The 15443-nt window shown below is 41.1% G+C and overlaps 1 protein-coding gene across 23 annotated transcripts in view; it reads left to right on the top strand.

The window, feature by feature from the left end:
* The window catches only part of igfn1.4 (immunoglobulin like and fibronectin type III domain containing 1, tandem duplicate 4), a 30268-nt gene extending 23357 nt beyond the window's left edge, over window positions 1-6911 (top strand). For 12 of the 23 annotated variants that reach the window (XM_021570030.3, XM_036950773.2, XM_090206360.1 and 9 more), the window contains 11 exons: window positions 1849-1964; window positions 2151-2292; window positions 2393-2686; window positions 2808-3107; window positions 3313-3492; window positions 3781-3909; window positions 4098-4177; window positions 4940-5132; window positions 5572-5868; window positions 6118-6438; window positions 6562-6911. In XM_021570030.3, coding sequence (XP_021425705.2) covers window positions 1849-1964; window positions 2151-2292; window positions 2393-2686; window positions 2808-3107; window positions 3313-3492; window positions 3781-3909; window positions 4098-4177; window positions 4940-5132; window positions 5572-5868; window positions 6118-6438; window positions 6562-6566 — 2057 coding nt within the window. In that variant the 3' untranslated portion in view covers window positions 6567-6911. Of the gene's footprint in view, window positions 1-107; window positions 174-1848; window positions 1965-2150; window positions 2293-2392; window positions 2687-2807; window positions 3108-3312; window positions 3493-3780; window positions 3910-4097; window positions 4178-4939; window positions 5133-5571; window positions 5869-6117; window positions 6439-6561 lie in introns of all 23 variants that reach the window. The other 11 variants (XM_090206357.1, XM_090206355.1, XM_090206352.1 and 8 more) reach the window with 1 other exon arrangement.
* Window positions 6912-15443: the final 8532 nt, after the last annotated feature.

Genomic DNA, 15443 nt, shown 5'->3' with positions numbered 1-15443 from the left:
GGGTCTGAATACTTTACAAATGCACTCTATAGTATAACTGCATGTTAAAGTAGAGAATTAAATGAAATATTAGAAAATGAGAGTTGTCTGGTTGTAATCATCAATAGGACAGTCAAATAATGAAGGCCCACCGGCGCCCACTGTGCCTGGCCAGCCGGTCGGAGACAGTACTGGTAAGATTTTGCGAGATTCAATTGAAAATTGAATGGATGCAATAACATATATGAATAACATTATGCTATTCATGTTAAATCCGCTGAATCTGATTATTCAGGAATTTTAGAGTGTTTCTAATAAGTGGTAAGTGAGATATGGAGAATTGAATGGTTGCAATAACATATATGAATAACATTAAGTTATTCATATGAAATCATTTGAATCTGAATTACTGAGGCATTTTAGAGTGTTTCTAAAAGCATATCTACATTCAATTAATATATTACTGGCTCGTCAAAATTATTGCATTGAACTTTTTTTGCATATGATCTCATTCTCTTTTGGATGTGAATATATGAACTGAAATTCTTGCAGTGGTGTTTTTATATACAACAAAGAAGAGTATACCACAATAACCTTTATGTTAAAGCACACTTTAATCCTCAAACAACTTGGACTTTGAATTGCAGTCACCTTTTCTACTGTTCACCCCTCCCTGTCCTGGTGCAGTGTGTGTAGGCTTTAGTCCCATCCCAGCATTAACAGGTCCTTGATGACTAGTTGATAGGCTAGGTGTGCCCTACTTAGATGTGTGGTGGGATGTGCAATGACATTGTGACTTAGACGTTTCTCGGACCCCACAGTGTGTGCATTTTTGTCAGTTTACGGATTGTTACTAAAAACCCTATGTGGCCCTAATGAGAAATTGTTGATTACTAAGCCCATCCTAATCCAGATCACAGTAGCATGATATTTACCCATGATAATGATATTTAACTATGTCTATGATAATGATATTTAACCATGATAGTGATATTTAACTATGTCAATGATAATGATATTTAACCATGCTAATGATATTTAACCATGATAATGCTATTTAACCATGATAATGATATTTAACTATGTCTATGATAATGATATTTAACCATGATAATGACATTTAATCATGATAATGATATTCAACCATGATAACGATATTTAACCATGATAATGATGTTTAACTATGTCTATGATAATGATATTTAACTATGTATCCATTAAGCAAGTGGAAACAGGTAATTGGGAAATGTTTGTCCAGAGCCTTAATATATGACTGTAGTCCAGACTAGTACTCTGTAGAAATTGTGATTCAATCATCAATTTCAAAGGATCTTTTCTTATTTTTGTAAGGTAAGTCTATATACTGTACATGCATTAATATGCTGCTCATTGTGTTCTTAACACACATAGACTGGATGAGTAAAAGCATTCACATGAGTAAAAGAACATTATAAACTGGGTGGTTTGAGCCCTGAATGATAATTGGCTGACAGGAATGGTATATTAGAGCATATACCATGGGTATGACAAAACATACATTTTTACTGCTCTAATTACGTTGGTAACCAGTTTATAATAGCAATAAGGCACCTCGGGGGATTGTTATATATGGCCAATATACCACGGCTAAGGGCTGTGTTGGGGCACTACGCGTTGCATCATGCATAAGAACAGCCCTTAGCCGTGGTACATGGCCATATACCACACCGCCTCTGACCCTGTTGCTTCAATAGAAAACAGCTAACAACAGAACGGTATCTTTGCTTAAGTATTTTCTTCTCAGTAGATTACTCCATTGCTCCACTAGTAATAGCTGTGAATTCAAACCAATGCATAAATGCTAATTGTTTTGTATATTGTGCTGTGTAGGATACAGCATTAAGAGTGGACTCTCAGATCTCTTTGCTCTCCGTGGCAAGAAAGGTGAACTGGTTTGTGAGATGAGCCATGATGTTGATGGGGCCTGGTTCAAGGATGGAGAGAAGGTAATGGCTTTATAGCCGAAATAACTACTACAGTGTTCACGCAATTCAATTCCTTTGAATAGGTCGCCAAGTTGGTCCTGACACTGACCTGACCTGGAAAAAATTCCATAAGTAGACAAAACATTTCAATTGAGCTCTTTTTTTTATCACAAAGAATTTTACCTTACTTTGTCTTTGCTTTTTCAGTTATCCACCACAGGTGGAATAGCCATAGTGAAAAACGGAACGAGACACACGCTGACCATTCATAAAAGTAGTGAAGACGACACTGGAGTCTATCACTTTGAAGCGGGAGGATTTAAATCAGAGGCAAAAGTCACTGTGGGAGGTATGTCTGCTACACTTTGACCTCTACCGTACATTTTAGTTTGGTGAACTATGGAGCATTAGCATTAAGCAGTCGTGTGTTTCTTTCTTTTACATCCTAGAATTACCTAGCGTTGATGCTGATGACCTCCATAGGTTTTCTAAGCCTGTGACAGTAAAAGTGGGCCAGAATGCATCCTGGAAGATGCCTTATACACCACAGGACAACTTGGAGGTGAAATGGATTAAGGATGACAAAGAGTTGAAGGATGGTGGTGGGGTGAAGTTGGTGAAGGAGGTCAACCACAGCCGGCTGCTGTTCCGGGAGTGTCTGCGTTCCGACGCTGGGGAGATCAAGATTCAACTCAAAAACCCATTTGGCACTATAGAGGGCACATCTCGACTGATTGTCCTTGGTGAAAAATCCAAATTGTTGTTGATTTTTCTCTAGGCTATGTGTGTGGTGAAAATGTTACATCTAGAAATACTTCTGCAACACAGTTAAGGTCATACTGTACCACAATGTGTCCCTGACAGACAAGCCCGGCCCACCAGAAGGACCGGTGGAAATCTTGGAGACCACCTCCACTGTGATTGAGCTGCAATGGGGCGCTCCTAAGGACGACGGTGGCTCCCCGGTGACTAACTACATCATTGAGCGCCAGCAGCTGGGACAGACCATATGGAAGAAGATGGGGGATGTCGCAGCTGACAAAACCACCTACAGGGACAGGAATGTGGTTCATGGGAAACTGTACATCTACAAGATCTACGCAGTGAACCCAGAGGGGACCAGTGATGCACTGCAGACTGAGGAAACCATGGCTGGCGTATTGAGTGAGTAGAATCTGAAGAGAAACACCCTCATGCTGAAACATTGGTCCACATGCCGAAACATTGGTTAATTCACTCTATGAGTACCTGAGAGTGTAAAAAAGTGTGTTACTTGGGTGAGCCAATGGTGAGCCTCGTTGCTCAATGGGACTCCATCTCTACCGTACTTGTTCATTGTTTTCATTGTTATCTCACTTCCATTTATTAGTATTTGCTGGCCGACCTGGAGCACCAAAAGTGGTCAGCGCGTCAAAGACCTGCATCAACCTGAAATGGGAGCCCCCGGAAGATGACGGAGGAATTAAGATTGATGGCTATCAACTGGAGAAACGCAAAAAGGACACAGCTCAGTGGATTGCTTTGAACCCAGTAACTGAGCCTATTGAAGGTCTGGATTACAGATTATACATTTTTGGTATTTTTTTTGATGGTGAAAATTGAACACATCATGCCCATCAGGTTGGCATGGTCTGTGGGGTAATCACGAGCTGGTACAGTCATAAAGTCATAAAATCGGATTTTAAACCTAACCCTAATCTTAACCACACTTAACCATAACCTTAAATTAAGAATGTAAATTAAATTGATGTCATTCAGAATACTTTGTTCTGGAAGCTGGATGAAATAAGGATACAGATGTTACCTTTTAAATATGTTTTCTTGTCTACAACCATAGTGCTGGAGTACGCAGTGAAGGATGTTGTTGAGGGGGCGGAGTATGAGTTCAGGGTATCGGCCATCAACGTTTCTGGGGCGGGAGAGTTCAGTCTCCCCTCTGTGATGGTGACTGCAAAGAATCCCAACAGTAAGTCTCTTCAAATCCATCTGTATGCAGTCTGTAGAAGTAAGAGATGTCAACCAGCACTGAACTTAACATGTTGTTAGCCTCAGTCTGGAGGAAGAAAATCCACTGTCAGAACCAATCTATGGCCAGTGTGGAACACTTCCTAAGACGTTGCTTGTCTCAAAGGATTGTGTTTGTTTGTTTTTCAGTGAGGCCTACATTCAAAGATCCAGAGGACTTCATGGTGATCAGGGCGGGAAACTCTGTGAGAATCAAAGTTCTCTATGAGGTAATCAACAAAATCAAATCTAAGTTTATTGGTCGTGTACACAGATTTGCAGATGTTATCGCTTGTGTTTCTAGCTCCAACAGTGCAGTAATACCTAGAAGTAGGTATAAGGAGGAGTGGAAAAAACATTGCCTTATAATGGTCTGCTGCTGGCAGATTCAGCATTTGGAGTAAGCAGCATGAGTCCATGGCCACATCCTGCCTGGACCAATGGCGGTGGTGTAATGGTGTGGAGAATGTTTTCCTGGCACACGTTAGGTTCCTTGATACCAATTAAGCGTTTCCATGCCTGAAGAATTCAGGATGTTCTAGCAATATAGAGGGGTCCAACCTGGTACTAGATGGCCACCATTATAAATACATATAATGGTGTGTAAAGATAGTAGGATATTATATGAATAGGAAAGTTATGGAAGAATGGGCTGCCATCATGTGGCCCAGAAGTTAATTGGCAGCATGCCAGGGCGGATTGCAGAGGTCTTGAAAAAGAAGGGTAAACACTGCAAATATTGAATATTTGCATCAACTTCATGTAATTGTCAATAAAAGCCTTTGACACTTATGAAATGCTTGTAATTATACTTCAGTATTGCATAGTAACATCTGACACAAATATCTAAAAACAGTGAGGCAGCAGACTTTGAAAATTAATATTTGTGTCATTCTCAAAACGTTTGGCCACGACTGTACAACAGCAAAAGATATAGCAAATCCAACCAACAGTTGTTTTCGCTAATCTAATGCTTTTGAAATTGTCTTTAGGCTGAGCCTCCACCAGAGATCACTTGGATGAAGGACAATGAGCCTGTATCCAGTTTTATACAGATCATCAACACAGAGGGCTGTTCCCAGCTTGTGATCCCCTCAACAAAACGCTCGGATTCAGGAAACTACACCATTGTGGCTAAGAATAAAGTTGGAGAGGCCAGCTTTGACATTGAGGTCCTAGTCACAGGTAATTCCAAATTCCCTTTTGTTATTATTTTTTACAGGTAGAATAAGATATCCTCGTGTGACCTGTTTAGATTTTCCTGCAAAACTTTATATGAACTCTGAAATCTTATACTGTTGTGGTCTTCTACTGTTGTGGTCGTATACCGTTGAAGTCTTATACCGTTAATCTTACACCGTTGAAGTCTTCTACTGTTGTGGTCTTATGCTCTTGTGGTCTTCCACTGTTGTGGTCTTCTACCCGTTGTGGTCTTATACTCTTGTGGTCTTCTCACAGGGACAAATTATAAGTAATGTTGCATTTACTATATCAATCTGAGATTGAAAAATAAAAATGAATTACAAGAGCACATTTTCAGATATGATTCAGTCTAGAGAGTCATATACGGCAAAACCTCTGTTAGCCTATGTAACTGATATTTTCTTCTCTTTTGTGTTGCTAGATGAGCCAAAGCCTCCCGGTGCTGTGGAGCTGGAGCAGATTGTCCATGGCAAAGTTATTGTGTCTTGGGAGGCCTCTCCAGACCAGGAGCTGGACAACAGGCTGTATTACATGGTGGCCGAGCACGACTCCAGCACACGCATGTGGCACACTGTGGCAGACCGCATCTTTGACAATTCATACACAGCCAATAACATCATGCCTGGAAGGGAGTACCACTTCAAAATCTATGCCAAGAACGACATGGGCATGTCAGACCCCTCCATGTCACCCACCTGGGGCATCAACAGCAACAGAAGTGAGTTCAGCAGTCAGTTTAGGTTTCGGTTAAAGTCTCTTTTAACCAAGTTTAATCAGAGAATGGATTAGCATTGTTGGAAACAAGTGGCCATTACTGGAATCCATAAACATAATTTGACATTCATCTCTTGACATGACTGAGGTGAAATGGAACTGCATCAGGTCACTTAAGCTCCTATATAATGTTTTCCAAATCCACAATTATGCTTCGCTCTTTAAATTTCCTTTGTTATTTCTTTCTATCTAGTTCCTATAAACATAAACACGCCAGTGGAAGTCAGCTTTGAGAAACCACCATCTGTCCTGGTCCCTCTGAAGATGCACTCGCCACCAAAAGGATTCCAGATGTACATGACCTGCGCCATCAGGGGATGCCCCACACCCAGCGTCACGTGGCACCTGAACAACGTCTGCATCAATGGTGACAGCAACTACTACATCACCAACTCGTACGGCGTGTGCTCCATGTACATCCTTAGGGTCAGGCCCAAGGACTCCGGAGAATACAAAGTTGTGGCAGTTAACTCCTTCGGCAAGGCAGAATGCTCCACTAAACTTGTTGTTAAAGGTAAGCCTCTGAAAATACTTATTTCCATTATAGAAGTGATGTCTGTGTTGATTTGGATCCTTTTTTGTGATTATTTCCTTAATAATTTTCTTAATTTTCTCTCTTTGTTTTTTTTCTTCACAGACTAAATCACATTGATGAATCTTGGAGGCTTTCTTCTGCTCTCCTTGATTCTATGTAGAAACATATTTTTATTTGAATATGTTAGAGTTTTGGTACATGTATGCTGCATACCTGATTAGGTGTTGTGTATTACTCATTAGTTATGTTACTAGCCATCTTATTGTGAGACAGACTTAGCTAACATTTCGTTTTTTGTTCCATTTACTATATTGACTGAATTAGTTATCTCAAATGATAAGGAAACTCAATTGAAGTATTAAGTCATTATCAAAAATAGCACAATATTTTTATTTCTTTGAGAAAATGTAGAAATGTACTTTGGAAAACTACAATAAATACAGCAATTGACATTCTTGTCTAATTACTTTTCCTTCATAAGTAACATCTCTTTGGTCTAATGGACGTAGAATCTTAATTTGATCACCCTGTTGCAGGAAATGTAAAACTTGTATTGTATTTGAGGTTTAAAAAGGCTTCTGAAGTTGGTAATTTCCACTTTGAAATGTCAGACTTGACTTTCCCTTAAATGTATCAACCCCTACAAAAATGTATATTCATTATAATCCACATAATAATTCACATTTCCTGTTGTAGAAAACTGGCTCAAATTAGGATCCTACATCTGTAGTTATTTAATTGATAGGCCTATACAGTATGTTATTACTGACTCAATAAACCTAATTACCAGCACAGAGGCGCCAGATCCCGACATTTGAGATATTGATGACATTACTGTGACCAGCAGCACAGCATTGTTTTCATATTGCATTATGAATAGCGCTTGACTCAGCATGGTTCCAGTCATCCCAGGATTCCAATAACATCAAGCATCCTAGACCTCGTCATCTAGGAATGACCCAGCAGCTCAACATTCAGCCGTTACGTGTCAAGTGTACATTTTCATTGCATTTCCAAAAATATACACAAGCCCTTCAATAAATCGTCTCTGAAAGGACCATAATTGTGCAGATATAGAATTAGTTGTGAAATGAAATGAAATGTTTGCTGGGAAGCCATTGAGTTTGTCATATCATGACTCACTCATAACCCATATCATGAATCACACATGGCTACAGTTACAGGTCACAACATATTTGTCACAACAAATTAGCCATTGTTTCGCACTAAAGTTATATGATCAGATTCCATCAAGTTCAGGACTTGCCCACTATGTTTTTGAGACTTCAATTTAATCTGTGTTTACGTTCAATGCAAGAGTTGTTTGCAATCACAAATTGTGCTTTGATGCTATGCACTTTGAATTCACCTCACCAGGTATGTGTACCTTCCATATAGTCAGTAGGGTCTAATGTCCAATGGCATTATTGAAAATGTCAAGTTGGCAATGTCAAGAACAATAAAATGTATTCCACCCCATTTCCCTCTCCCAATATATTATATTTGTATAGACAACCCCCTGAAGTTCAACCTCATTTTCAAATTATATTTAATGATGTAGCTACAGTATATGAATCACATCTGGTGACCTTGACTTCCCGGATCCACCTGCAACTAGTTCTCCACCTCAAAGATCAACTCAATACATCCTACAGTAATAACTATGGTACTATAAATACTATGGTTTAATGAGGGATTGAGTAGGAAGGGTGATACTATTTGTATAATGATGTATGAACAAACAGCTGTTTTTGTTTCGTCCCTAGGCAAGGTGGTATGGTGGTAGACCGTTGCTGTGTTCACTGTGTCATGACGTTGGCCTGGGGGGTAGGTTTACGACAGTCATAAATACCTCTTCCCCCCTTTTTCCTCTCTCTACCCTACTGAGATTATATTTGCAAAACCCTTGGTTAACATAGAGATTCTGGGAACATCAGTAGGTGGGGGGGGGAAATGAACTATATTCTGGTAATCCGAACAATTGAACATATGCTTAATGAATATGATGTCAGTTCGGTTGTCATCCGAGACATTCTCATCAATGATAAGATGACATAAACTCTACAGTGGAAAGTCTACACATCAGAGTTATCGGATTCACATGGAATTCTTGTTCAATTTAAATGTTTGAATATGAAATTATTTGTGATGGGATGAAATGTGATTTTAGATTCTAAAATGTGAGATGTGGGTTTTCATAAGATAGGGCTGCTCACTCAGTGGCCTCTGAAGAGACAGAGGTTGTAAACTATGAAACACACCCCTTTTCTCCCTTCCTATATAAAGCCTTGACGACAACATAACTTCCTGTTCCGGGAATGTAGGATGACAGTCCTACGTCAGAATGGTTCAGATAATAACTACAGAACGAAGCCAACATCAGCGTGAGCTTTGGTTGCGAATGGTATGAACTTTGAACTCTAATTCACTACAGAAGTGATATCTCCTAGGCGTTGAGTTAGCAACCGCAACTGCAAACGCAGGTTAGGAAGGAACAGATAGTGTATCCCGTCTCTCACACAATGACATTACCACAACTTATCCAATTGACCACCAGAGACATTCTTCAAAGGACAGAGGACTCGGTTTGTCAACACGGTCTTCCATCTACCACCAACCTACTGAAGCGCAGCTCAGAGTAAATATTTTTTGCATTTTCCTTTTCCAAATGGGCGGTAATTTAGAATGCAGAATATACTGTATTTACGATAGCACAGCTTCTCCCTGTGTCCCTCAGTCTTCCCGCTCATTCACACAAACCCAGCCCTTTTCCTTTGTGTAACAAGCTGTCATATTTGTTCCGCCCGCTAGGGACGTTTTCCTTTATGACGCAATTTGTAATCAAGTTATGATTCATTGTGTGTATGTTTAATTCTGTGTGATTAGTTAGGTATTTAGTAAATAAATAATTAAACCTAATTTTTTATTGCTGATTCAAATTGTTGGCCAAGAGTATAATCTGTAATCTAAGAATTTTCCATTGTTCGATGATCCAGAAACGATTTGAACATTTATGGAACTAGGTCACACGTCTGGGTTAAGTCAACATAATTTGAGCCCCCTGATAGGAATCTAAAATAGAATGAGGCTTTCATTTGGATTCAGCCTGTATAAAATTTAAAAACAGATGACATAATATACCAAGTATTGTACACATTTTTGGAGTGATAGAAACAAGCATTATTGGGTGTGTGTGTGCTGAATATTCCCCGCCTCCGTGTTGTTCTCTGACGTTGTCAGTGGGTAATCCTACGTGCTGCATTTTCAGGCACAAAGGAGGGTTGCATGCTAAAGCTAACAAGGGAAAATAGCAATTTTTGTTCCTTGTGCCACGTTGAAACTGCTCCGCCTTGCGGAACGGAAGTCCCGGCCCGGGTAGTTCCGTTTGATTTCAGCGTGTGAAACCACTGACATGTGCCCAGGATATTCGTTCATGAAGAACTATTCAGGTCACACTCAAGTCATTACTTATGATATCCAGACGGATATCAATGTCTTATCCAATTGAACTAAGAAGTGTAAATCTGGCAATTTACATTCTGAAATATATATTTTAAATAATATCCAAATTGATGAGTTTTGTAAATAAGACTGTAAAAATTTTCAAAACTAAACTAGATGAAGCAACTTCTCAGGTTAATTAAAGTTTAATTCCCAAATAGCCTATACAGGTCTGATTTATCATTAAATTGATCAATCAGTAATATTTGGTTTTTGCAAAACCATTCAGTAATCCAGTACTGACAGAAGCCCGCCCCAGCGGGAATCCCACGTGGTTTCGGCCTTAGGGAGAAGTGCTCCAGTGTTGAATGTTTCCAACATTTGATTTATTGTTTACATTTATGATATCCAATCAATGGAGATTGTATGGATTATCGTCTCATTCAATTTAATAAGTTACATTTTTGAACATACCTAAATGTTCTTCCAATCAAATGAGACACTTTTAAACTTCTCATATTAACGTAGACGAAGCAAATTCTCAGGTTAATTCAAGTTTAATACCTAGTTAGCCTACCCAGGTTGGATTAATCATTGGCATTGATTAATTAATTACATTTGCTTTTGCAAATTCATTCACGTCCAACATCCACATTACTGGTACGGTACTGATGGTTCATCAACATCTATAAATAGATTAAACTTGTCTTTGCAGCTTCCAATGAATTCCAAACCCAAACTTTGAAAAAAATAGGAACATTATTTTTCTACATTTTTCTAATAATGTGCAAGCTATCAAAGGAGGTGGCCACCACTCCTCCTCTAATTAGTGAACCTCCACCCATAAAAGGATTGATCTCTGACCTCAGCAGCGATACCAACCCTAATTATGCCATTAGCTAAAAAACAGCCGAAATTGCGAACGCTCTCCAAAATCAACCATCAAACACAGGCTTTGTGACGGTTCTCCCCACTTTTGCACTGATGTATCGCCATAAAAATGTGGCATCAGTCCAATACCACAGTGCACAGCTGAAGCACGTGCCAGACATTGCTAACATGAGGAGACAGGTGGAGAGGACTGAGCAACTATTGACAAAAGCAGGAAATGAAAACATTATGCTAGTCGAGGAACTGCGTTTGAAATCTGAACAATTAAAAGTAATTGCAAATACTTATGACAATGAACGAGCACAAACTCTTCAACCAAATCTCTACCTCCAGGAACAACTTGATTTAGCCAAAACTAAATACAACGTAGTCCACTCCAAACTAGATAAATCTGTTGAGTTATCTACAAACAGGAGCGTGCAATTCAAAATTCTGCAGACCAAAGAAAATCAATTGATGAACACAATGACTAAGTTGGATGACAAATCAGCAGTACTCATTGAAGTCACTGACCAAATGAATGATGAGAGAACTCGGGTGATGAAGATGGAAATCTTGATTTCTAAGCAAACGGAAGAAATCTTCTCACTGAATCTCTCCCTCCATACTCAAGACCTCTATCTGCAAACCATAACAGATAAGTTTGAGACCGAAAGGAGCAAGTGCGACACAAACGTGTCCAGAATCAGTACTCTAAGCGCTCGCGTGGACTATGCAATGCAGCAGAATACCATCCTTAGGTACCATCTGGAGGAAATCCAGAATGGTCATGCTCCACAGCGTGACTACCCATCCAAGCAACCGGGGACCTGCACTCAAATGGAGTGAAGACGATAGGTTTCAGACATTGCCTCCATTAAGTGTCCCCCAGTCTTCTCCTCTTGGCCATTCGGCACTGAGTAATATGGTGCCTTTTGGCCAACAAAGCCAAAGCTTGGCTTCTCCTCTTGGCCTTTCGGCTCCACTTTCCCCACAGGAAGAAGCCAACACTCTCCGCCCGGTTGACGCGGAATACCTTGACAAACTCGACAAGATTTTCCCCACCTTTGACCCCGTTCCAGGTCAGCCAAACGATACTGAGACGTTCCTAGCTGACATAGAGGACGCGTTGGATGGCTACCCGAACGCTACGGCTTCTGACAGGGTTTGCCTGTTGAAGCGAAAGTCGAATAGACACGTGACAAGGTTAATTCGCCTACAACAGCAACACGTGCTAAATGACTACGCTAAACTTGCCACAGCTTTGAAATTAGAATTCAGTAGTTCTGCGACTCGCAAACACAATAGCTCACTGGCTAACATGGTCAAACAAGAGCTCGGAATGAACACCCACAAGCTTACTACCATAGGCTTTGTTCAGCTTACTTTGGCCTACTCACTGAAACAGGCATGGAAGACCTGTTACCTTTTAAACAAATGTTCCTGTCGAACATGTCTCCCACCTTCATTACCTACTTGGGCCCTGCCGCCCATGTTGGCTTGCCTATCTTAAAACTCAGAGAGCTTGCAAGCACAGCTTTTGAGGCATCAAAAGCTCGCAACGCTAAGAGCCCTGACCACTCGGTTTTGAAGTTTGACCAGGAGCACTCACTCCAGTTAGAGGGTGCGTTATCAGGTATTGGATCGTTAAGAGATGACGCACAACAACAGTTTCTACCACGAAACCATGATTCCAATAACCTCCGTGGTCGAAATAACTGTAAAGCATGTCGCCATCAACATGACTACCGCTACAATCGACCTGTTCACTACGATCCTGCACCCAACCCACACAAAGTGTCAGAGCACAAGGATAACAAAGGGTTGAAGGATGATCAAAACGTAGACCAATGTTCTCCAGAAGTTCCACTACGTGAAGAACTAAAGCGAAAAACATTTGAGAAAAGGGTAAAAGATAAGTCACAAGGACTAGACGAGGAGTTACCGGAAACCAGGTCCGCAGGAATTAACACCCATTTAACACCCAATTAAAATCTCTCCCGCTCTCACTCGAGACCCTATCCAGGGCCCGCTTGATCAGGAAACAAGCCCACGGGCTTTGTCTATAGACTCTGATACAAAGGTTGTGAAGAAATAGGTAAAACGCTTCGTTAAAGCCAAGCCCACTCAAAATCTGAAAAGTAAATCTGCTTCCTCCTTGAACAGAATTGACACATCACGTCGCTGCGAATGACCACGCCACTTTGTGGGGAATATGTCCACTAAACACGAATCTAAACGCCTATACCTGGAAACAGTCCTGGAGGACTGCTTAACTTGTCATGCGCTAATTGATTCGGGTGTGACAATATCACTCATCTCTCAAACATTGTTTGATAATCTAAAAAGGGCTTTGAAGCCAACTAAACGTTGGTTAAAAGTGTAACGATGCGACACTACACTTCGAGGGGTCACTCAGACTACCTCGCCTCTCACATTGAGAGTCATGCTGAAACTAAACTTCCAGGACGTATCGCTCGTCCACCCTGTGTATGTTACCAGCCTCGAAACTGTAACCCTGCTACTTGGAGCAGACTTGATGGATCGGTTACTCCCATTCATGGATTGGAAAACCACCAGGTATGGTCACAGGCCACAGTGCCTTCTCCACCGACCACACTGTCCTCCCCTAACGCTAGCTGCAACGCAGTCATTCACGAGGGGTATCTGTCAAATGCACCCCTTGGGAAAAAGACGTTTAGAAACCTCTTGGTGCAGAATCCGATCCAAGGAGATATTACGATATCTCGACACATTCCATCAGCCAATCTGATTGACCATTCTTGTTATGATTTCGAGCCAGCTGTCTCTGTGAATGAGCAACTTCCCTCCTCCTTGCAGTCGTGCAATACGGTAGTTGAGATGAACTTCTCTTGCCCTTCGGACACTTCCGCAAACACAGCGGCAGTCTCAGCAAGAAAAACATTGATGCGCAGAGTATACTCTGCTTTTGATGACACACCTTCTGCTTTGTGGGGGACTGTCAACCCTTACAATGACACTAATGGCGTCAGTCCACCAACTGACCCGATGACTTCCACTGGTGAAACACTTTGCGATATCACAGACTGATATCCTCGTCTCAGTTCGCAGGTACTGAAGAGGTTGCCACATGCGGACGCGGTGGTGACTGACATGCCTCTACAGCCACTGAGGGTGTTGAAGCACAAACACCAGGAGATTTGGTTGAAAGGGTACAGCCACTCTCATAATAAAGCAGCCACTGACAACTCATACATAGGGTCGTAACCTTTCGTTTGCGCCTCAGATACCAATATCACATGCTGGTGGGGGGATCCTGAGACACAAAGGGGGGGAATAGTAGCCCAGACACATGATGAGCCATATCGGGGCCGGTGGGGGGGTTGAGACTACGGACAAAATCGTACGAGGCCACCAGATCATGAATCAAATCTAGTTTTAAACTCCCCTTTGTGAACAGTGAGGAGCAGACAGGGCCCTAGATGGGGAATATCTTAGAACACATCTAAGATAGTACTGAGGTGTACCACACTGGTCGTAAAGGAAGTCCAGTCGACTTATCCACCTCCAAAACAAATGGCAACTATAATCATTCCTTGCCATGTGTAGTAGTCACTACAAGACAACTAGTAAAATGTTCTAATCATGTATTCCTGAAGGATATTTCAGAATAAATCGGTAGGACAACTGGACCCCTTGAGTACCAGTACCAATACAACTGTCAGTCCAGCAACACTCAGTAAGAGGATTAGTAACCTCCCGAGTTAAATTGCTATTAATAATAGCAACATATGAGTCACTCAAAGGTCAGCACGGGGAAGGGAATCTCCATTGCACTCTTCCAATGGTTAGCACACATGCCACTAATAAATAGAACCCTCCGTTCAGGAGAAAAGTTATTAGAAGTCCTGAACCACGATCATACCACGTACAACTGATCTAATACTTAGAGTACTTCCGTCATGAGGTTAGCTCCTCCATAGATAACATGGCTATGAAGTATACTTCTTCATACCTACCTCCACTACAATAGTGGAAGACAGTGACTGGTAGGAAAACCACTACAGACTCCCTCGACACCAATTCTGACTGACCTCCAGGCATTGACTTGAAAATTACCTGACTACGTCAGACTCATTCTGAACAAGTTGTAATCTGCCAGGGTTCCTTCCCTTGACATGTGCGCTTGCGTAAGCATAAACGCATGTGCACAACGGAACATCCAACATCCTTTAACTCTACATCTACAGCAATCACCAGTTTTCTTCTCAGAAGTCCATAGGTCATCGCTGTAGACTGCCCAAAACTAGTGCTTTACAGCTGTAGACGTATCATATAGTTATCAACTTAGGATAGTACCCTAAGCAACACCCCGCAAATTAGGAAAGCCCTAGATATGACATTAGACAATGCGATGATAGGGTCATTTTCCCAAGACCATGGACGTAGCTAGAATACAGTCCAATTAGACAATTAATAACTATATTTTGTTTTGTTTTTGCTTTCATTCATTTTGCTTCATTTTCTTCGGCACGTAGAAAGTGATAGAGCCATAAACAACTTCCACATACAACCATCAGTTAGTGCCACAACGCCGCTCAATTGGGAGGAAAAGTAATGATATATTTCATGAGTGTGTGTGCGTTTTTAACATCTGCCTAAGTTACTGCCCAGATCTTCCAGTCTGGACC

This window comes from Oncorhynchus mykiss, chromosome 17, assembly GCF_057628025.1.
Source record: "Oncorhynchus mykiss isolate SJ-2025 chromosome 17, ASM5762802v1, whole genome shotgun sequence".
In the NCBI taxonomy this organism is placed as follows: Eukaryota; Metazoa; Chordata; class Actinopteri; order Salmoniformes; family Salmonidae; genus Oncorhynchus; species Oncorhynchus mykiss.
This window is presented reverse-complemented; position numbering and strand designations above follow the sequence as displayed.